This window comes from Carex rostrata, chromosome 27 (genome assembly GCF_964058835.1).
Source record: "Carex rostrata chromosome 27, lpCarRost1.2, whole genome shotgun sequence".
NCBI classification, from domain to species: domain Eukaryota; kingdom Viridiplantae; phylum Streptophyta; class Magnoliopsida; order Poales; family Cyperaceae; genus Carex; species Carex rostrata.
The window spans coordinates 4,943,854-4,967,620 of NC_135944.1; the positions used below are offsets into that span (position 1 = coordinate 4,943,854).

At 33.3% G+C, this 23,767-nt stretch overlaps 2 protein-coding genes across 2 annotated transcripts; both read right to left on the reverse strand.

Annotated features, from left to right (window-relative positions):
• Nucleotides 1–754: 754 nt before the first annotated feature.
• Nucleotides 755–2,246, reverse strand: LOC144544733 (uncharacterized). The gene has a single exon (XM_078293293.1). It carries the CDS (start codon nt 2,218–2,220, stop codon nt 988–990), a length of 1,233 nt encoding a protein of 410 aa, XP_078149419.1. The 5' UTR covers nt 2,221–2,246; the 3' UTR covers nt 755–987.
• Nucleotides 2,247–20,175: 17,929 nt separating this feature from the next.
• LOC144544732 (uncharacterized) lies at nt 20,176–22,080 on the reverse strand. The gene has a single exon (XM_078293292.1). The coding sequence runs from the start codon at nt 21,854–21,856 to the stop codon at nt 20,294–20,296; it is 1,563 nt and encodes a 520-aa protein (XP_078149418.1). The 5' UTR covers nt 21,857–22,080; the 3' UTR covers nt 20,176–20,293.
• Nucleotides 22,081–23,767: the final 1,687 nt, after the last annotated feature.

Consider the following 23,767-nt stretch of genomic DNA (forward strand, 5'->3'; position numbering starts at 1 on the left):
GTGGCACTAAGGCCACACGACCCGTGCATGTTGTTGCCACATTTTTCTACCACCGTTAAAACTCCAATATAGGATTCTTTCTCAATTTTAATCAGATTAAGATGAAAAAAATACATACTTAATAAAAGAAGAGTACAGAGAAAAAATGAGAAATAAAAGAAGTATTTTTGTATAAATATTTTGATATTGATTGTTCCGATTGAAGTTCCGACTACGTCGCGTTGATTATGAATAGTTATTGCAACTCGATTTGAATTATCTGGATTGATTGCTATGAGGTAAACAGATTTCTGTACAATATGTGCTTTCGATTTGTGTGGTATTGGATGTTTGACCTGGATTTGGATTATGAGGGTATATTTAACGGGATAGCGGGTTTGAGGTTCGAATTTGATTTGTGAAATGAAATGATGACATTATTAGTTCTGAGAATTTGTGAAATAATATTATTGTGTGAAATGAAATAATATGGATATTGCATGAGGCATAATTTGAAGTGAATTTCTGTGGATTAATCCAGCCTGTTTGAATGGTTATTAAAATTAGCCAATTATAGAGAAACGTGTCATTAAATAAACTGTTAATAAACTTTGTAGTGGACTCCGTATTGTTTATATTTGTTGTTTTTGTTGCGACTTATGTTTGACTGGACGATGGATGAATGCGAGGGTGCCTTTCTTGTCGTGACTGTCGATTTGGCGTTGGGGGCGTGACACACACTCGAGATAATAAAACCTTAATTAATTTTCTTCATGCCTGTTTATTTGAACAAAGCTCTTATATATTTCCATCGGCACAAATGCCGAAAGTAAAACCTGCCTATAATGAAATTAAAGCACTTTCTTCCAATCAACCATAATACCAACGCCCAAATAACAGAGGCAAACCCCACGTATAAACATAGTGGATGTGCCTTGTATTTAAATTCACTCAGCGAGATACATATTGACTAGTACATTTGTAAAAGCTCTTAGATCGATATTTCCATCAATAAAAATGTCGAAAATAAAACTTATCTGTAATGAGAATAAACCACTTTCTTCCGTTCTCCCAATATACCAGAGCCCAAATTACAGTGGCAAACCCCAAATATAACCCTACGCCAATTGAAACAATGAACCCAATAATAGAAGGAGCTCTTGCACATTGCATTGATAAAGGACTACCACACAATCCAGGATTACCTAGGTATGAATCATTCGAAAAGGCAGAGAACTCATGGCCTTCAGGTACTTCTCCAACCAAATTGTTATACGAAAGATTTAATGAATCTAGAAAAGTGAGTGAGGTGAGTTCAGGAGGAATGGGTCCGGAAAGGTGGTTAGAGGAGAGATCGAGTGACTCAAGTTGATGTAAACTACCAAGTTCCGAAGGAATTTGACCGGTGAGAGCATTATACGAAAGATTTAATGAATCTAGAGAAGTGAGTGAGGAGAGTTCATGTGGAATGGGTCCGGAAAGCTGGTTGGAGGAGAGATCCAATGACTTAAGTTGATGTAAACTAGCAAGTTCTGAAGGAATTTGACCGGCGAGATCATTATACGAAAGATATAATGAATATAGAGAAGTGAGTGAGGCGAGTTCATGAGGAATGGGTCCAGAAAGCTGGTTAGAGGAGAGATCCAGTGACTCAAGTTGATGTAAACTAGCAAGTTCCGAAGGAATTCGACCAGCGAGAGCATTATACGAAAGATATAATGAATCTAGAGAAGTGAGTGAGGCGAGTTCATGAGGAATGGGTCCGGAAAGCTGGTTGGAGGAGAGATCCAGTGACTCAAGTTGATGTAAACTAGCAAGTTCCGAAGGAATTCGACCGGTTAGAGCATTATGTGCTAGGTTAAGCACACAAAGTGACTTGAGTTGCCCGATCTCTTCGGGTATTTCTCCAACCAAATTGTTATATGCAAGATGTAATGAATCTAGAGAAGTGAGTGAGGCGAGTTCATGAGGAATGGGTCCGGAAAGCTGGTTGGAGGAGAGATCCAGTGACTCAAGTTGATGTAAACTAGCAAGTTCCGAAGGAATTTGACTGACGAGAGCATTATGTGCTAGGTTAAGCACACAAAGTGACTTGAGTTGCCCGACCTCTTTGGGTATTTCCCCTAAAAATACAATATTTAACAGATCAATGTAATTGAATATGTCAGTTGGGTATTTCAACTCAAAATTCAACCCGTTGTATGTAATTGTAACAAAAACCTTAGAGTAAGTCAATTTCATCCCTTTATAAAATTTAACCCATAACTAGCTGTTAGGGAACTTGTATTTGATATACCCATCATGGTCTTCAGGTTCACTAAATATTTTTGGGTAGTACCACTGAAATGATGTGAGGAAAGGTCAAGAAATTTTAGCATTGGGAAAAAGGAACCATTTCCTTTTGTTTTGATTTCCACATCTGTAATTTTTCTATAAAACATATTCAATCACAAGACAAGAACTCTCAAATTTTCAAGATTTCCCAGCCAATGGGGAAATCTGTTCACTATCCCATTGTTTCCCATGTCTAAGACCTCGAGAGAATTACAATACTTTAATAATCGGGGAAAACTTGCATTTATTACATTACCATTCAGATTTATTGTTGTAAGTCCACAAGCTTGACTGATATTTGTGGCAATGGCCCGCTTAATTGTTACTTTTTAGGTTAAGCACTTCCAATTTAGCATCTTCTAGAAGGCAAGATGGAACTGTACCAGTTAAATTGTTATATGAAAGATCAAGCACTGCTGGAAATGTCACATTACAAATAGAAAGGGGAATCTCTCCAGTGATAAAATTATTTAAGAGGTCTAAGGAGTAAATATTTGTTTGGTAACTAGGAAAAGTAGGGAAATTTACTAAATTGCACGATGCCAGACCCAGATATTCTAGTTGCGGAAATGAAGCATAGAATTACTCGTTATGGTTTTCGCCTTCTATAATTGACAACTTATTGTTTGAGAGAGAGAGAGAGTTTAGATTCTTATTGTGCTTGATGAATCTGGAAATTAACAACTGTCCTTAAAAATTCCAAAATTGTTGATCCATTGGAGAACTATGGTAGATATACAAAGAATTGGTTATCTGATAGAAACAAAGATTTCAAAGAAGGGTGAGTAAACAAAGACATGGTATCATACCTGTCAATTTGTTCAACCGTAAGTCCAAATACTTGAGTCTTCTAAGGTTAGTTATTGAAGGCGGAACTTCTTCGTAGAAGTTACAGTCGGAAAGATCCAATTCCGATAAATATTTGAGATTTCCTATTGAATGAGGTAATGGACCAGTGAAATTTGTACCTGAAAGAGACAAATATTGCAAAAAGCTTTGCTTCTTGAATTCTGGCAGTTGACCTGACAACATTGAGTTTTGTGATAAGTCAAGTTCTGTTAGATTTGTAATGTGGAATATTTCATCCGGGAAATTTCCTCTCAATCCACAATTGGCCATGGTTAGAACCTGAATAGTTGGGCCTACTTGAAAAACTGCCTCACCCCACTCAGATCCGTTCAGTGAAATGTCGACCCAATTCAAACGAAGAACTTGGAGCTTGGTGAGGTTGCTGAGTATGGTTTTTATGCTTGTGTCATGAAGATGCAAGCTATTGTATGATAGGTCAAGTGAAATAAGGTTTGTGAGGGCAGAAATGCCGATCGGAACTTGACCGCCAAAGTAAGAATTGGATAAGTCGAGATGGGTTAAATTAGCAAGTCGCTCAAACCCAGTTTGCGGAAGAGTTACAAATAAGTAGTTGAAAGAAAGGTTGAGGTATCGAAGGGAGCTGAGATTGAACAAAGCTGGGTTGATTTCACCCGAGATGCCCATGTGAGAGAGGTTGAGTGCAATCACCATACCAGTTTTCTCATCGCATGTGATGCCATCCCATATGCAACAGTCGATACTTGCATTCCATGTATGGAGTGTAGTGGTGTAGAAATCTTGCTTGAGTTTAATCAAGGCATGATGTTGGTCAGGAAGGCATTGGGCTTGTGTTAGAGTGATGTTTTTGGGGGAGAAGGAGAACAGAACAAGGGATAAGGATAGAAGTGCAAAAATTGCCATTGCAGGAGAGGAAGTGTAAGGAAGATAATTTTGAGCGATGCTTGATTGAAAAATGTTGAGTATCCATATATATAATTAATAAGACAATGCATAAGGATTTCTAACGAAAAAAATTAAGAACGCGTAAAATTAATTGAACAGAGGGAAGACTCGACTTAACAGAAAAAACAGAGGATATGGAGAGAGGAGAAAATAAGGTTCTTGGTCTTGGAATATTAACCAGTAAGTTATGACTGACTGAAAAGCAAGTTGTGTCAAGTTACGATCAAAATTAATGAAACAACGTCAAATCAATTAGGCAGATTGTGTAATTAAAATTTAAACAACAATTCTTTTGTCGTGTAGTTGGTTGCACTCAGCCAATTTCTAATACTTTAGCAGTTTTTCATTCGTTAAATTCTTACCTAGCTATAATATTTTATCTTTGATCTTCACTCTTTATTTAAAATTTAATGTGGGGTCAGGAATTGGGGCTTTCTCTGTTCCACAAAATTAAATAAAAAATTGATAAAAAAGTCTTGGATAGTAATAGTTTTTTCCCCTTATGATTTTTGTCTTACAACTTATTTATTTTTAGTTCTATACTGATTAGAAATAAATTGACATTTTTTATATTAGCAGGAGATTGCAAGCCACCGTCTTCATCATTAAAATAAATTGAACAAAATTATCTCCTCGCCTAATTAATACATTTTTTTTTGTCAAGGAGGTGATAACAGTACCTGCACTAAAATACCTCCAAAATCTCCCCATCATAATTACCATAACTACCTAGGACAACCACATAATTACAGCACTGGTACTTTTTTTTAAAGTTATTAATTTTGTCATCTGAACTATTTAGTCCTATACACGGACGTATTTATACCTATGAGGTATACATAATTTTTGCGTAAATAATTATTCCCTAAACATTCGTGCACCATAAATACTTGGAGGGACCACTTGAATACACATTTCTAGAAGTATTAAAATTGCCATAACTAGCTGAAACCTTGCTATTATTCTAACATATGACGCTGAATGACATGTGAAAGTATTAGTATCAAGTATTGTAAGTATTTATACCTATGCACTAGAGTATTTTTATGTTATACATTCTACAAACTTTAATTTTCAGGTGCTTGATCATATCAAGTTACAAATCAAAGTTTAATATCTTATTTATTAACTATTTTATACCTATCCACTGAATTATTTATACCTGTGAGGTGAACAATTTTTGTTAGAGAGGGGTTGACGTGGGAACGATAGGGGAAGGTTGATGCAGGGTACAGGGTCCTCACTATTTCATTGGAGGAAGGTTGACGCAGGGACTATTGGGGGACTAGAAAAGTGGATGATCATATCAAGTTACACATGCAAGTATTAATATCTTATTTTCTACGTATATATACCTATGAAGGTTGACGCGGGACGAGTGGGTGGACTGGAAAAGGGGGATGATAGGGGGCTGAAATAAGTAGTGATTTTTCCAATCACTTAACCTAAAATATTTTTAAATATCGAGTTACAAATGTTTAAATAAGTTGAATTAGATTACTTTTGTTATTTTTACTTGGTTTTTTAGAATTGCAGATTTTTTGTAATTTTAGGGCTAATACAAGCATAAAATGAAGCATTTTTGACACACAGGTTTCAACCATGCAATTGTCGATCCATCCGCATGCAAGTGGAGGTCGTCAAATGCATACAAGGTGCACTGCAACAAGAATAATAGCACAACACAGGAATTCCATGTTGATGTATGTCCAATCGCAGGCAACCACTCTCAACCGCATTCGATAAATGATAGACAACAGTTACAGTAGCGAACTTGGCATCCAAATTCCACTAAGTCCACTAATACATGATGAACGATTTACAATTCATCTCTCTATCTTGACAGGAGTAGATATCTTAGTAGACTATGAATAGTCTAGATGTAGGGTTTGCTAAGGGAGCCAATGAAAAATATTATACATAACTCCATTTGAGTTAGGGTTAGAAGAAGGTCAAGAGATAGAGAAGGCGTGTAGAAGATCAAAAGAGACTCTCTAGGTGTATTCCTTTCATCTTTCTCTTTTACTGCTTTTATCATGTCTCTTGTGTTTGCTTTCATTGTTGATATTACCGTGAGAGGATAAACAACACCTTTCTATGGTGAATGCATGTAATTTTGAATTCTTATGAGTTTAATCTAGTAGTTTCATTTTATTTATCCCTTGCGCTTGATCTAAATTTTACTGTACTTTATTCTTTGTATTTATATCTTAAATTGGTGTGTACTAACCTTGTCTGTACGGTGATGGCCACACCATAGTGTTTAGGCGTATAAGGTTGACCTATTAGGATTAGGGTACAATTATCTAGATCCAATAAGAGAGATAGACATATATGTTGGTTCCTTGCGATCCGATCTCTGTTAGAAACCTATTAGTTTATAGATCTGCAGATGAACATCACGTTCTTTAGATTACTAATGGGGTAATCTCGGTTATTTCAACTACAGAAGTTATAAAAGAAGGATGAAATTATAAACTTAAATCCTTCTAGTATTGGTAATGGAGACTTATTATTGATCTTTATCCAATTGATTAGAGTAAAATCTGAGTCCCATCCCCTTACCAGTCATTTTCAATTAGGGTGATAGCAAACCTGTGATTAGCCTTAAGAGATTATGTCTCAGTGATTTACCTACAATTTTTATGAGACTTGGTGTGATGCTTGCATGATTTGAAAATAAGGGAAGAAGTATCAATATATAGACCATGACCATGCATAGAAATAAACAAAAAGGAACAAGAATAATGTACCAAAAGAAACCAAAGAGATAGACCATGATAGAGGAATGCTTTCAATGTCAAGTTAGCGTGGAAAAAGGGGCGTGGTTTGAAGTTTGAACTGAAGGAACATGCTTGACCGGGTAGAAATTAACTCAATAAAGGAAAAATTAATGCGAAATTAATTAATTCAGAATGGATGTTACAAAATTCAATCCACATTGTGGATTTAATATTTAGACACTGATTGCCGGCCTCAGCCTCACTAAATTAGAGTAGCTGTTAGGGTCTTGTTTCTGAAAAATTAAATTGGCCTTTAAGATGGCAAATATTATGTCATGTGCGCAGATATCTCCGGACATCTCTCATATAAATTTGGCTTTGAAGATTTCAATTTTTTCTATCAAGTTTAAACCTCACAGTTCACTACTAAGTTAACATGTCTGGCATTTTTGTAAATGCAATAAATATATCCGGACATTTCTTTCAATGCATATAAAGTATATTTAGACACAACCAATGTTTTTTCTTGCATAATTCAATAAATATAGATAATGCATGTATGGATATGAAGGCGAAATCAGGTACTGATAAATAGGACGAATCACAACCAGCATAGAGAAGGCATTATTGTTAATACATATAATCATAACTTTTTACAAACATAATTTTCTGAATTGTTGAATAATCGATTATTGAATAAATACTTGTTAGATTGAATCAGCCAATGACTATTGACTCTTGATTCTATAAAGTGATAATTCTATTGTACTAAATTTGAGTAAAACAATATTGAACTGTGAACGAAGGTTTTCAATTAAAGCAACTTTGTTCAGGGTTCGAAAAGGATTATGGGACGTTAATTCCCACTTAAAGGTGAAAATTGAAACTGTTACCATGGAGAAAACAGAGAGCTACTCTGTTCGTGTCAGTTCTGCTCTTCTTTTTGTCATTCTTTATTTTTAGTAAAAAGTAGTAAAAAAATCACTATTTCACCAGAACCAGTCCAATTCCATTTTTCGTGTCAGTTCTCCATTGGCCAAATGCCGATAAATATGAACCCTTATAAAATGTAGATATAACTCAAAAACAAAATTTTGTTGAATTTTAGAATATATAAGTGATTATTGATTCACAACATGTGAGTTCAAACTTGCTAGATCAAATAGGCATATTACTATTAACACATGGGTATATAAAGTGATAAATCTCGTTGACTAAATGTCAAATATTGAAGCTGTTAACATGGAGAAAACAGAGAGATAAGAGGATAATTGCTCAGGTGCCCATGAAATCTCAGTGTTCTTTTTTTTCCTTATATAATGAAATATTTATTGTTCTTTCTTTTGACATTTTTTTCATTAGAAAATGGCAAGTATAAATACACCTCCCTGAGTTGCAATCAACAAAAGCATTGAGATTCACTTATAAATTTATATTTATTTTTTGTTTTCCTATTTAAGTATAATAAGAAAAAAATAAAGTAAATATGCTCATAGTTAAAAATAATAATATACCAAAAAAATGTGCATTGAAGAATATTTGAATATATAGAATAATTGAAGGGTCCACAATTTATTGTGAAAGAGAAATGAAAAGGAAAGTAGTAATGACTATGTTAGAAAAGAAGAGATAGAGAACTGACGTAGAGTGATTGCAATTGTAAAGAAAATATTTGTGGACTGAATTAATGTGGAGAGATTTGACTAATCAACTGATTTTGAAATGTGACCGTAAGTTCTACAAAAGACTTGTCTGAGTCAAGTATTGCGTATACTCCTTTAAAAGGAAGTGATTACTCATTCCTTATTCACATTTTAAAGGTGCCATATTATTCTCTATTCCAGTTGGCAAACCCACCATATTAATTGCAGCTCTACTCTCTCCTTTTGGAATATTTTTTCCATACGGCAAGAATTTTGGGGAAATGATTGATTGATTTTCTATTGCATCTGAATATGGAACAGAGGAGCATTTTTGGAAGGGAAGCATTCTTTGTCACATTGACACCCGAGCTGCGGCTCCATGCTCTTTTTTTTTTTTTTATGGTTAACTGGCAAGTGCCAAGTTAACAAATATATTATAAGAAAAGTTTTTACAAACATCACAATCTACATGGTCTTTCTATCTTTCACTGTTTTTGTCCACCTCAAAAATCAGAATATCAAGTAAAAAAGTAATTTTCATTTCCATGTAACAAAACATATTCTAGCTAATAACATGATGTGAAGGAATTCTCACTACACTTAAATCTATTGTTCAGAGTATCTACACTAGACATACAATTCATATACGCACACGCACGCACGTTATACACGATTAAGAAGATATACCATCCCTGTTCTCTGTGTGAGTTTCTGCGGAACTGCATGTGTGTTTGGACAAGTTATAATTCTTGTCCTCCTTACCTATGGAGACACTTCTTCAATTATTATATATACTTGTTAAATAAAAAAAATACTTAATTAAGAGTAAAATAGCAGAAATTTAATTAAACATTGTGAGGGGCAACTATGGATTCCTGGGTCACTCTGTCATGCAATTTGAATATCATACCATGTTTCTCCAAATGTCATTAAATATTAACCATGATTAATTTAAGTCATTTGGTGAATGGTAAACTTGTGATAAGTTTTATAATTTAAAATTTGCACGTATAATACATATAAACTTTAAGTTTCATTTAAGCGTATAATACTTGAGTTTTTTGTGTGGGTTGAAATAAAACATTAAGTTAATTCTTAATTTGTTAAAAAGTTCTAATCTATAAAAACAATGCATCCACCCACCTCCAAAATAATCAATTCAGGTATGAGATGAACAAATTCCAAAAGAAATCATGTTTGTCAATTACTTTTGTTTATTATCTTATTACTCCTTGTTATCACCTAATTATTATCCTATCTGTATTAGGAGAGTATTGCTTGTAGTTGGCTTTCTGGAATGAAAATGGACCATTGATCTGTGGGCTTTCGTGCTCTTGAATGATTAAAATCGAAAAGGAAAAGGAAAAACATAATTGAATTGGGCTGATTCTTTTGGAGGGGTTCAGAAATTCAAAAGAAAAGAAGAAAAAGGCATGTTGCCTTGGACCTGAGTTTGGAATAGTGGACCAGATTTATTGGAAAATTTCATTAAGGCTGAAATCAAAATTTTGAAGGATTAAAGGAGTTGATTAGAAGATGAAGAAATAAATGAAAACATTAATTGAAAAAGGTATTCGGGGAATGATTATACATGTGCTCAAATTATATATGAGAAGGGTTAAAATGCACCATTGGTTTTGTGCTCCAACCATATCCTACGTTTCTATCTCCGTTCACAAAGTTCAAACAGTTGATCCGAACCGTTGATCTTGTTCTACATATTAAAATGTGCTTAGAGACCAAATTTTATATTTTTTAGAATTTTTTTACTATTTTTTAAATAGGTACAAAACCAATGGTGCATTTTAACCCTACTCATTATATTATAATATAGGGAGCATCTAATTGTCCACAGCCTTTTGTCCACCATTTGTCCACAGCTTTGACTTGCGCGAATATTGTAAAATTACTTCTATATGCTGTATAATTATACAATATATCATATAAAATATATCAGTTAATCACAAAACATCCATCAACTATTTGAAGTGGTCCCATGATAGTTAGAAAAAGACTGCAACTTCAACAACATGACAAAATAAATGTACTTTCAAACTGTACTTTCGGAAATTACAGTTATAGGAAGTTATTGGCAGTTAGAGTTAATTATTAGCGGTTATTAGCGATTATTGGCAGTTAGAGTTAATTATTAGCGTCCACACTGGGTTGAATCTTGTATACAGTAAAATTGAATATTGTATATAGTAAAATTTTCAATTGAATCTTGTATACTGTAAAATTGAATCTTCTACACAGTAAAATTTAAAAATGAATCTTGTATACTGTAAAATTGTATCAGCAAAATTGTAAAATTCAATCTTGTATACAGTAAAATTTTCAATTGAATCTTGCAATCTGTAAAATATATACTGTAAAATTGAATCTTGTATACTGTAAAAATTTTCAAATAATACTGTAAATTTAGAATTGAATCTTGTATACTATAAAATTTTTCTCCAGATTTTCACAAGATGAATACTGTAAAATTACAAAATGAATACTGTAAAATTACAAGATAAAAACTGTAAAATTAACAAATCAATACTTCATATCGCCTTTCTATCATCTCTTTCCTCCAGATTTTCACAAGATAATTACTGTAAAATTAACGGGGCAATACTATAAAATTAACAGATCAATACTCCATATCGCCTCTCTATCATCTCTTTCTTCCAGATTTCTGCAAGATGAATACTGTAAAATGACAAAATGAATACTGTAAAATTAACAAGGCAATACTGTAAAATTAACAGATTAATACTCCATATCGCCTCTCTATCATCTATTTCCTTCAGATTTCTACAAGATGAATACTGTAAAATAACAAGATGAATACTGTAAAATTAACGGGGCAATACAATAAAATTAACATATCAATACTCCATATAGCTTCTTTATCATCTCTTTCCTCCAGATTATGCTTATTTCATGACCAAAATTATCATTCCTACGTACATCTGATACTTTGGAAATTATAAACTAAAATCTTGATTGTCAGAATAATAATTGTAAGTTGTTTACACTAGTAAAATTTACCTGTGGGCTGTCTTGTCACGGGTTAGAAAAGATACTTAAATAAGTTTGAAAAGAACAACAAATAAACACACATGTTTCGAAAAGGAGGTACCATGAGAGGGGAGAAGGGTTTGAGGTGATCTCAGATTCGTGTAATTGAATCTGAAGTGGTACGACACCTCCATATGTACTTTATCACTTCTTCTGAGCATATCGTCTCCATTATTGGTTGCCTCTCCCTCTCGTGTTGCTTTAGCTTGTTTTTTCAGGAGATCGATACAAAAAATTGCCAGTTCGGATTGAATTCGTTTTTGAGTTCTCCTCTTTGAGAGAAAGAGAAGGGGACGAAACAACGATTAATATTTAGTGGAGTAGAGACGAAGAATGAAAAGTACAGAGATCGGAGGAATCTCTAATGGAGAGATCGTTAAAAGAGATCTGAAAATTGAATGGGAGAAGAGATATGAAATCGAATTCAAAAAATGGAAGGAGCGAAGAGATCTAAGATATTATCGGAGTGGGGACCGTGAACGGTTAAAATTTGTTAAACGCGATTGGATAAGGTCAGTGGACAAATGGTGGACAAAACTCAGTGGACAAAAATCTTTTCTCTTCTCACATAGGTTGTTCTCTCTAAAGACTAAATTTTTTAAACTGTGGTGTATTGTTATGTAAACAGGCTAAATAAAGACTTTAACACACAACAATGCTCGGAAAAAGTTATCTGATTCAAACGAATGCATAAACTATAGATACAACGCAAAGCAGCTTACACAAATGAATACCAACTTCAGCTCTACCCACTACACTGTTTGCTACATAATTTTTTCAGTGGAAAATCTTAATATTTGGTATAAATTCAATAGGAAATCATTTCTTTTAGTGAGTCGATTCGCACACATGTATTAAAATTTGACTTCAAGACAGCTTTTACAACTGTTCATTTTTTTTTTTTTAAATTTAATGGCAGATACACAACTGTTCATTTCAAAATGATGTAATAAGAAATTTTGCATGTAAATTTAGATAGAGAATAGATAAGTTTAGTGTGATCTATCATACAAATGTTACTTGCTCTTTGACTTATATATCTTATCAATATCTATGAATTAATCAAATTATGATTTATTATTTATGTTAAAAGAGTTAAAAAAAAGTTGACAGATACATTTTTTTTTCTTTTTTAATATAACATTTAACAGAAAATAACAAGTATATAATAATAATATTTGTTCATTTTAATGCATCATTTAATGAGAGATCAGAGAAAATCAATATTGTTAACAAGAAAATAAATATATTATAAAAATATAAATATTTTGTGAAATAACATATTTAAGGAAAATAATATTGACTTTTTTTGTTTAATAGAATATTGGAAAGCAAAATTGACTTTTTTTGCTTAATTATTTAGAATATTGATAAACAATTTGGACAACGTTTTATAATATATTAATTTGTTGAAAATTTAATTATTAATAATAAATTAAATTTAGAAAAACTCACCGGTAGAAATTCAGTGTAAAAATGCTCTATCATGTTGTGTACGAATTTTACTAGACCAATAAAATCTGTAATTATTTATAATCCTCCAAATGATAGTAGTATTGATTTTCTTATTAATTATTTATTTTCACTTAAAATATTCTATTATTGTATTTATTTTTTCAACGTATTGTACAGCTAAATATATAAGAGCATAGTTTGTTGGGCTAACCATAAAACAATATGCTCAATAACTAGCATAAATTGATTTTGTTTTTGTTTTTTTTAATGATTTCAAGTTATGGATTTATTTTAGTGAGATTATCTTGCATTTGTGTTGCTCAAATTTAATTTTTGCATGTGGAGTTAGAGAGAAATAAGTTTAGTACAGCGTGTTTTCACTTGAATTCTGTGAATGAAATTAATTATATATAGTTCAGAATCTTACTGAAAATGGTTAAAAAGATATATACAAATACATATATTTTTTATTTTTTAATATAGACATTGATAGGAAATAAACAATTGTCCAGTAATAATATTTTTCATTTAATAAATATTCTAATGTGAAATCAGATCAAATCAATTAAAACACGCTGTAAAGAATAATTGTATTTTGAAATATCTTTTTTGACATAGTTTTTTTATGCCGTATTATTTCTTCGAACTTTACAGGATTAATTAATTATTGCATCCGATTCATTAGTGAAGTCTTTCCTCTATTCTGTCCTCATAAATTTTTTATCCAATTTCAACCACTCTTTACAATTTTTCCAAGCTATCTCCTATTCTCTATCTATCAAGCTCATTACTAAATTCCCTTCCATTTTTTCTGACCCGTTACTTATTATATATGTTCAAAAATTCTATATTGTTGACCCGTAACATATCTTGTTGGTATTTTATTTTTTTGTGCCTATGAACATGTTTCTTGTCATTTTGTCGATTTGGACTTCACTTTTTCAAAAGAAGAAAAAAGGTAAAATGAAAGAACAACAAATATATACATTATTTTAACCAAAAAAAAAAGTCGTAGTTTGTCCTGGAAAATTAATAGAGCCGTATAGTTTTCAATCAACAAAAACATGAAAAATAAAGAATTTGGTTGAACGATTTTCATGAAACCAGATCCTCAATTGTACTTCTCTGAAGTTAACATGGATAGCTTTATGTGTGTACTTCGAATGTACGCGTCTTATTGTGACAATTAGCTAGAACGATTCTCCCTTGAGATGATTCTTTGGAAAAGAGTTTGCAATTTCTCATCCCTATTTTATTATTTATTATCTTATAGGGATTTTATAATTTAGTTAATGTTGTTTCATTAATTTTGTTCTTTAATTTGTCCTCACAAACCTTATCTACCTTGACTTATCAACTTACTTCCCCAGTACCAATCTCTTGTGTTTTCATGACCAAGAACCTTACTCTTGTATTTTCATTAATTTTGATGAGTAAGGCTTGAAAACCTTACTCAGCAACCTCAACAAGCTTCAAATTCTTGACTTGGATGGGGTTGACATTTCAATAGATTTGAATGTGGCAATGTTATTTTACAAGTCGGTTCAACTCTACGGAATCCATACTTGGTAAATTGTGGATTAGGAGGAAATTTTCGAAATGAATTATTCCACGTGACAAATGCAACATAACTTAAATTGCCAGATACAAACCTTACAACACCCGAAGAATTGTACTTAAGTATCAATCTGTTTGACTCATGTCTTTGTTTTCTGTGAGACAAAATAAGTTAAAAATAAACCTGATCTAACTTGAAATCTCTACAATAGCGTATATACGTACAATTAAAAAGTTCAAATAAAAAATCGTAGTACGCACACCAGCAATTGAATGCATGCAATCTTAGATTTTTTTTTTTTTTTTTTATTATTTGATTACTATTTTTTAAGGTTAGCAGCAAGATGCCGCCAACAAATATCACTAGTGGAGAACATACAATTAGTGTCGCCTCAAAAAGCCGACACTAATACTTTAGTATCGGTTGATTACAAAAAGACGACACTAATACAATTAGTATCGGCTTTTTATAAACAGCCGACACTAATAACTATAATTAGTGTCGGTTGTTTATAAAAAACCGACACTAAAGTATTAGTGTCGGCTGTTTATAAACAGCCGATACTAATACTTTAGTGTCAGCTTTTTATAAATAGCCGACACTAATTGTTTAGTTATTAGTGTCGGCTGATTATTAACGCGCTCACCATTTTCAGTCCCGCGCCTAGGTTAAAAACACAGCCGCTCCTTTCTCCCTCCGCTCCTCTCTTCCCTCCGTGTATCAAAACACAGCCGCTCCCTTAATTTGTTCCTCCGCTTACCTTAGCACATCTCCCTTAATTAATTTGTTCCTCCGCTCCTTTCTCCCTCCGCTCACCTAAGCGCATCTCCTCCGCCGCTCACCACCTCTCTTAATTTGTTCACCGGTACACAATCTCTCTCTCTCTGGAACTCTGTCACTCAAGGCAACCTTACTACTGTATCTTTTTGTCTAGATCCGTGACGGCGGCGCGGCTTGGGCTGGTGACCTCTCTGTTCCCTCTTCTCCACTCCGCCGGTACTCTCTCTCTCTCTGGAACTCCGTCACTCAAGGCAAGTCTCCTCTCTCTCTCTCCCTGGTATGTACTGCGGCTTGATTTTAATTGGGAATTTTGCAATTTGCAAGATTTTTGAACAAATAAAGAGAAATTTCAGAAACTGTAGAACGATACAGTAATGGTGAAATTCAAGGAGAAAATTGAAAAACTAATTTTACACTGTAAACATTGATATTTTCAGTTGCTTAGAAATGCTTGAATTGTTGATGAAATGCTTGTTTGTTGAATAAGCTTGATTTGCTTGATATTCCTCTAGTGAAAGGGGAGACTAGAGCACATTAATTGAATTTGTTGAATAATGCTCTACTGTTTTCTTCACTGTACCAGTTGAATTTGCATTCCTCCGTTTGCAATCTCCCTTTTGACTCTTATTACTGATAAGATTTAATTTACCAGTTAATGTAAGTCATGAGCTCCTCTTGTTGTTTTTCAAGAAAATTTCAGAACAGGTCCCTACTCCTCTCTTCACCGTACCAGTCCCATATGGTACCAGTGAAGTCTTCTTTTTATACCTTCGCCCTCAATCTGCCCTTTTCTTCTTTGTCATTGATAGAATTGAATTTGCCACTCTATCTCAAGAATCAACTCTTCCGGATGAATTATTTGTTAAACGTAACTTCAATCGAGTGATTATATTAGAAGGTGATGCTTCTATATATATGTTTTCACTTTATATATTTGTAATTGCTTATACATATTGCTTATTGAGCATTTTATTTGGTAAGCAGATGACATGCAAATTGCACTAGACTTCGAGGCCACTGCTACTTTACTTGATACTGACAAGTAAGAGGACCATCATATGTCTTATTTATATTTTCAATTCTGGAAACTGACTTTTCATTTTAGTAATTAATATTTTTCTATTAAAGGACCATCATGGCTGTTTCTTCATGGAATGATAATGGGCAACAACAGTTCGTATATGACCCTGGTTAGTACTAAACATAGTAAATTCATGCGATCAACTCCAGGACATTAGAATTAGCATGTGACATGTGTACCCCTGCATAAAATCATTCCATGAAGTTTGTAGAAGATATAATTTTGGTGAACATGTAAGTAAATTCATATCAGCACTAGTCCAAACTGTTTTAGTAATAATATGAGGATAAAATGATAAAACAGCTCGATAGATTAAATTAAGATCAACTTTAACATTATTGTCTATTTGGTCTTGATCTTTAACAAGAATATCCTTTTGTTGTACAGTCATTTGTAAAACAGAAGTTTCAAACATAACAGTAACAACTTAATTAATGAATGTTATTATCTAAAAGGTTGAGATCTGAGTCTGATCATAGAACTGTCCAGTGATCTCTCCTTCAGCCAAAGCAACCATCACGACATAGATTTTTATCAAGGTTCACTGCCAACTAAAAAGGTTCAAAAATGGAGAAGGGATGTGAACTGTCTAGTGATCCCTCCAGCCAGCACGTGTTTATAGTTTTAATGCTTGTATTATATTTTTAATGTGTTTATATTATATTAGTGGATTATTTGATTGTAATAATTTATCTAAACATAAATTATTGAAAAATTAATTTTTTATCAATTTTTTCTATTTTTTTAGTGTAAAACAAGCTTCTAGCAAAAAAGTCCGATTTTCCGATCCGAATCGGCCGATCCCGGCTGATACGCCGATCCTGGATCGGTATCGGCCGGGACCGATCCTGATCCCAATACTGATATTTCCTACTATTGTTTTACTACTACAGAGAAAAAAAAAGTAAAATACGCTCCTAATTGCAAGGCTGCATGTCTCCTTGAAGAAAACCAAAAATTATTGGAGAGCTTAATGTTCTTATTGTTAATTAAAAAATAAGTTAGAATTTTCATCCCAATATTTTCTTTATTTTAGATAGCTCAAAGTTCATCTATTACTCACTAAATTTGTGCCACATACTGTGACATACTTTATGAAAGTAAATTATTCGGATATTACTATTTAAATACCAATTTTAATTAATATATATTTTTTAGTAGATAATTTGCTCACAACATTAAAAATAGGAAAAATTGTGAGATTGACACTACAAAACTTTCAAAATGTGAAAATGTCACTACAAACTTTAAAATGTGAAAATGCCACTAGAAACTTCAAAATTGTGAGAATGCCACTATAAAATTTCATTAATTATGAAAATACCATTTATACTCTATTAATCTTTAAAAAAATAACATAAAAATTAATGCCTAAAATACCCTTAATCAAAATACACGAACCTAGCCTCCTCCTTTCTTCCCCACATTTCTTCCCTTGGCTCCGTTCTTTCTTCTCCCTCAATTCTTCCCCTGGTTGCTCCCTTCCGCCTGGAGACAAAACCCTCTGCCTAGAGATGCTCCTCCGCATTTCTTCTCTGACTGTATATAAGAGAGATTAAGAGACCAAACTCCTCTGCCTGGAGATGCTCCCTTCCGCTCTCCCTTGGAGAAATCAGTAGATTTTTAAGTTTAAAGAAATACTTTTGCTTAGAAAGGCTTGCTTTTGTAAATTCTTACATTTTTGATGTCACAACAGAGAAAAAGGAAGATGAGGAGCTTCTTCAAGAGCTGGGAATGAATGAACACAAGAAAACTACTTATGAGTTTAAACAAAGGTACTTCAATTTGAATAATAGAGAATCCACTATACAAGTTTTGGTAATAATTTCTGGTTTTTCAATTCTGAACTTCAGTCCTTTGCTAGTGAAAGTTGGTACTATACCAATAGCTGTACCAATAAAACAGTGCCAGTAATACCCAAAGCCTATTAATTTGAGGGTATTTGGCATTGTACTCAATAATTAGTTAATTTAAATACAAAATTCATTGCCTTCTCAATTTTGTCATTCTTGCACATCCCATCTATAAGAGTGCTGGTCACAACATTAGGCTCATGCCCTTTAAAAATCATGTCATTTAGAAAATCCACTGCCCTATCAATTCACCTTTCTTGCACAGCCCGTCAATAAAAGTGCTATAGGTAACAACATCAGGTTCATGCCCTTTAGAAATCATGTCATCTACAATATCCATTGCCTTCTGAATTTCACCTTTTTTACCAAAACCATCTATAAGAGTGTTGTAGGTCACCATATTAGGAGCAAACCCTTTAGAAATCATATCATGTAGGAAATCCATTGCCTCATCAATTTCACCTTTTTTACACAATCCATCTATGAGAGTGTTGTAGGTCACTACATTTTTTTAGCTCAAGTTTCTGACTTTTTAGGTTAATTTAGATCAATTTATATATATTTTATAGGAATCATGAGTTATTTTCAAATCTGAAGGTAAGGGACATGCTTAACAGATCTTCTTGTTGTAGCAGTACAGTATGGAGGAAGAGATCAAAGATAGTTATGTGGGAGATGAGTTAGCCAGTCAATTGATGCAAGAATGCCAACGGAGGAAGAGATCAAGAAGAGTTGTGTGGGAGATGAGTTAGCTAGTCAATTAATGCAAGAATGCCAACATGAAGATGAAAGTGAAAGGCAGCAGCTTAGTGACCAGCTCGAGATCTTGGAATTTGTTTTTCCACTAGGCCCAGCTGTCAGTTATTACCTCGACGTTGACAGGAATAAATTGCACCAAGTATGATGCGTGGCTTTCAAATCCAGCTAGGGGTTTAGCAATTAGCATATTGTATATATAAAACGTTTGTTCCGGAGGTGTGGTGCAACCAATTGGTTTTCTAATTTTCAAAGTTAAAATGATCGACTCAAACCGTTAAATGTTATTACTATAAAATGTATTTGCAGACCAAATTTTACTTTTTTTATTAAACTTTTACTATCTATTAATCTAGTTTTAAAATTGTTGATTTTAATAAACAATGAAAAATTTCTAGATCGTTGAAAACGATAATTTTAAAACTGACTTAATAAATAGTTAAAAATTCCAAAAATTATAAAATTTGTTCTCCAAGCCTATTTTAATATAGATTGAATGTTGGACGGTTTGAATCGACTGTTTGGACTTTGAAAATGTAAAAATCGCTGTGTTTGTTCCATGGCCTAGGAACAAACGTTTTGATATTAGTCATCTCTCTCTATATATATGTATGTAATTGCAACACTAGGTTTTTGGGTTTTAATTTGGCAGAATGCTAGCTGAATTAATTTGTATTTGGATTAGTGCTTAATTGCTAGATTGAGTCTTTGTTGACAATCGTCAGAAACTGTATCATAAATAAATTTTGGAACGATTAAGACATATCGTTATTGACTTTGGCATGGGAGTAAAATTAAATAATGTCAGAAATTAGAACTTTGGGAGAAGCACTCAGGCACGGCCGAAATATGCATATTCTTAAGAGAAGTTCCAAATTAGTAAAGAAGATATCCATACATAATTATTTTTTAATGAGAGTTGGGTTGGAGTGAAATTCATAACACCAATTTTTAATGTCCATAAGGAATTCTCCAGTCGTATTTCCAACATATGACCTTTCATACATAGAGCATTGTCTATTGCTACTACATCAAAAACTGATTCTTAATATTCTTAATTATTTTCATCCTTGTTTGTTAGGTGAATTAATACCGCACGACAAAAGTAAACGTAAAAATTACACGTGGTCACACATAGGCACATAAAAATGACAAATGAATTACATAGGAAAAAAAGGTACAACATACATGATAGCACAACATAGTGGATTGAATAAAGATAAATGAGCGGTACACACTACTTAAATTCCATACATGATATAATGAAATAAAATAAAATAAAGGATACAAGATTATACATAAATATTGTACGTAGGTGATATTTTGTAGTAGCTAAGCGTATTATATATGGCATCAATAACATTAACGAAAAAATATATGATGCCGACAATGACAGAGATGGTTAACCATGGATTTGCGAAGTATCGGCTGATGAACTCTCCATAGTATCTGGGGGATTTTCTTTCATGATGTGCTGTCATCTTCTTCGATAATTCATAAAGGTCATCTGACATGGGGACATCATCGGATAGTATTTTTTTTAACTCTTCTACACTGCGCAAAACACTGTTTTTGTCATCCCTCGTGCTTCGGACGATACCATTGGTGCACAATAATCTGACATCATCATCTGTTTGTAGTAACCACACCATGCATGCAACATAGGCCGTGATGGGAAACCCACAGAGCTCACCATATACCGATTCAAATAGTAAAAGACCTTTATAGATTTTAATGCTGTAATCGAAAATGAGCCAGGGTGATAATTGCATCACTCCAGATAATCTCTTGTCACGGTAAGACACATTGATGGAGTCACTGACATGCTTTATGAAAACAGTTGCAGAAAGTTCCAAATCTGTTGCACTGGGTATGTAGAAGAGATCCATCTTCATTGGGGGTTGCAATGATCTCGTTTCCACCAGAAACTTCCCTTCGGGGCTTCGAGTCCAATGGAACATGTGGAGTAGATGTTTGAAGCCACCTGGGGGAAGAGTACCAGCATTCACTTTGGACTCGTGGACTCTCGGATAGAGGTCGACAAAGCATGAGAGAGCAAGTTCGTCAATTGGGGTACCAACAAACTTGCTTAAATCGGAATGCTTTGTATACACAGCCTGAACAACAAACCACGGTATCTGACAGTCCATGGACACCATTTCACATTTAAAAATAATTTCATCTTCCATTATATGTTGGTTTAATTTATTAAACACTCCGGAGTACCTTTGATCTCTTGGATCAGTAGTTTGCTCTTTTGTTCCAGTACTATCAACTCTTCTATTCCATCTATCTTGGAATGAAAGAATTGCAAATACTAAGATGCAACTATTGATCAGTAGGTATTCTAGGAAATCTTTACTACAACGATGTTTTTCTTTTGTTTGATAGTAGCTCAAAACTAGATCTTTCCTCCCTTGAATGTCTTCAAGGAAAGAACGTACATTTAGACCAAAATAGTCACGCATAAATGCAACAAATTCCCACGCATTATGGGTTTCAACTGATGAATACTCCCCAAAATGAACTATTTTGGGTTTCAAAATATCAGAAAGTATAGACGGCTTTTGTTCACTGTTGCTATCTGTTGATGCTTGCAATGATTTGGTTGGGTCCGATAACAGGTTGTCTAATCGATCTGCTATGTCCACAACCCACTCATCAAATTCTTCTGGTTGTATGTCATCTACTGATTGCACTTCATCTACTTGTTGTATTTCGTCTACTGGTTGTATGTCATCTACTGGTTGCACTTCATCTACTTGTTGTATTTCGTCTACTGGTTGCATTTCATCATTACTCGTTTCTGTTGATGTGGATATTTCATCTCCTAGTTCTTGGGAATCATCACTCATTTCTGACCCACTTCTCGATTAATCGACCAAAAAGTTGTTCTGAAATAATGTGGAACGTGATTAAATATTGAATGCAGATGCTAATCTAAGAAGCAAGGCGAAACCATATCGAGGTTAATCAAAAGTTAAGGCTTGATTAGATAATTTGTTGATTGCTTTGACGTGAAAACTGAACAATTTAAAGAGATAAAACAACAAACACCAAGAATATAGCTTTATAGATAATTAACGATGACAAATTATAGTCTATATATTAATTATTGCCATTTGATAAAAAAGAATAAGCCTTAAGCCCTTAATGAAAAACAGTGTTTGAAACTAGTCCATATACTAATTATCTTTATAGAATTTTTCAAAATCAGTGTTTTTCTGAATTTTTGAAAAATTCTAAAAAGATAGTAAAAAAATCCAAAAAATGTAAAATTTGGCCACCAAGCACATTTCAATATGAATAACATGTTGAGAAATTCAGACTGACTAAGAGGTTGACCAATATGCTTTTGGTAACACTTTGGCCGAAATGCTACTGAGCCAAATTTTCAAATTTTATATTTGAAACTTTGACCTAAGTAGCTCAATAAATTTGTTATATTGTGAACTTGTAGAATATCAATTTTTAGAATATCCTTACACAAAATGTCATTCAATATTAAAACAAGAGTCCAGATCATCATTCAATCTTACAAGATCTAAACAAATCTACCGCAATTTAAATGATACTAAATGATAACAGCTGAATATATAACAGATCTAAATAAAGTAGCTAGTTACTATATATGAGCTGAAGAAGTGAGAAAAAACACAAGCAAACGAAACAAAAATCACACATTCCCTCGGATATGATAGATGCTGAGATTAGTTAGAGAGGAAATGTAGAGAGAAGTACCAAACAGGAGAGGATGTTTATCTTTGGCTCTTTGGCTCTTTCTCCAAATAATGAGGAGGTGTATTATAAAACTTACGATATTTATAGAGGAAAGTTGTCATGTGGACAAGAGAAGACTACAGATCTTCTGCATCCCACTATTAGTCTCTCAGTGTAACAAGCTGTGTAGATTGAATCTTTTAACTGAAGAAGCTTTGAGCCCATATAAAATATTGGAAGTCTTATGTTATACCTCTCATCACACCATCTCTTTACAATAGGTTCTATTTAGCAGGGTGTTAGATAAAACAGACTCATGTTTGACAGGTCACACCATCTGTTTACAATAGGTTCTATTTAGCAGGGTGTTAGATATAGCAGACTCATGTTTGAAAGGCTATGTTAAGGGGAGAGATCTTTGGTATTTAGTATGTAAGGTATTTTATTAAGAATTTAATTATTTATTAGTTTCCCATTTTAGAGATCTTATGTTATTATAAATAGATCATTTACACTCTACATAATAAGAAGTGAAGAAATACAATTAGACTTCCTCATAAAATTCTATCTCTTGTTTATTTATTAGTTCTGGTCTCCCTTTAAAAAATAACAAATTGGTAGCAGAGCCATCTTCTCATCTGCTGTTGATAAGTGATATCAGGGTTCTATTTCTGTTGTCGTCGAGCATTTTCAGAATCATCTGTGCATTGCGACAGAAGCAGGTGCAAGTTTTCTCCTACACACCAATGCTCCATGACAACACCAGCACTCTCTTTTAGGCGTACCTTGTGTGGACCACGCAATCATCGTGTATTTTTGTGCTTGTATGACAATAGCATGTGCGTTTATATGTTATTGCAATAAATAATATGTTATTGCAACAAATAAAAAATAGACAGACTTATATGTAATATTTGTCCTTGTATGACAATAGCATGTGCGTTTATATCAAGTTATAACATTATTTGTCCTTGTTAGCCACGATTACAGGGACTCTTCAATTAATGAGGACACTAGTTGACAGGATCTGTCTGTACTAGACTTAG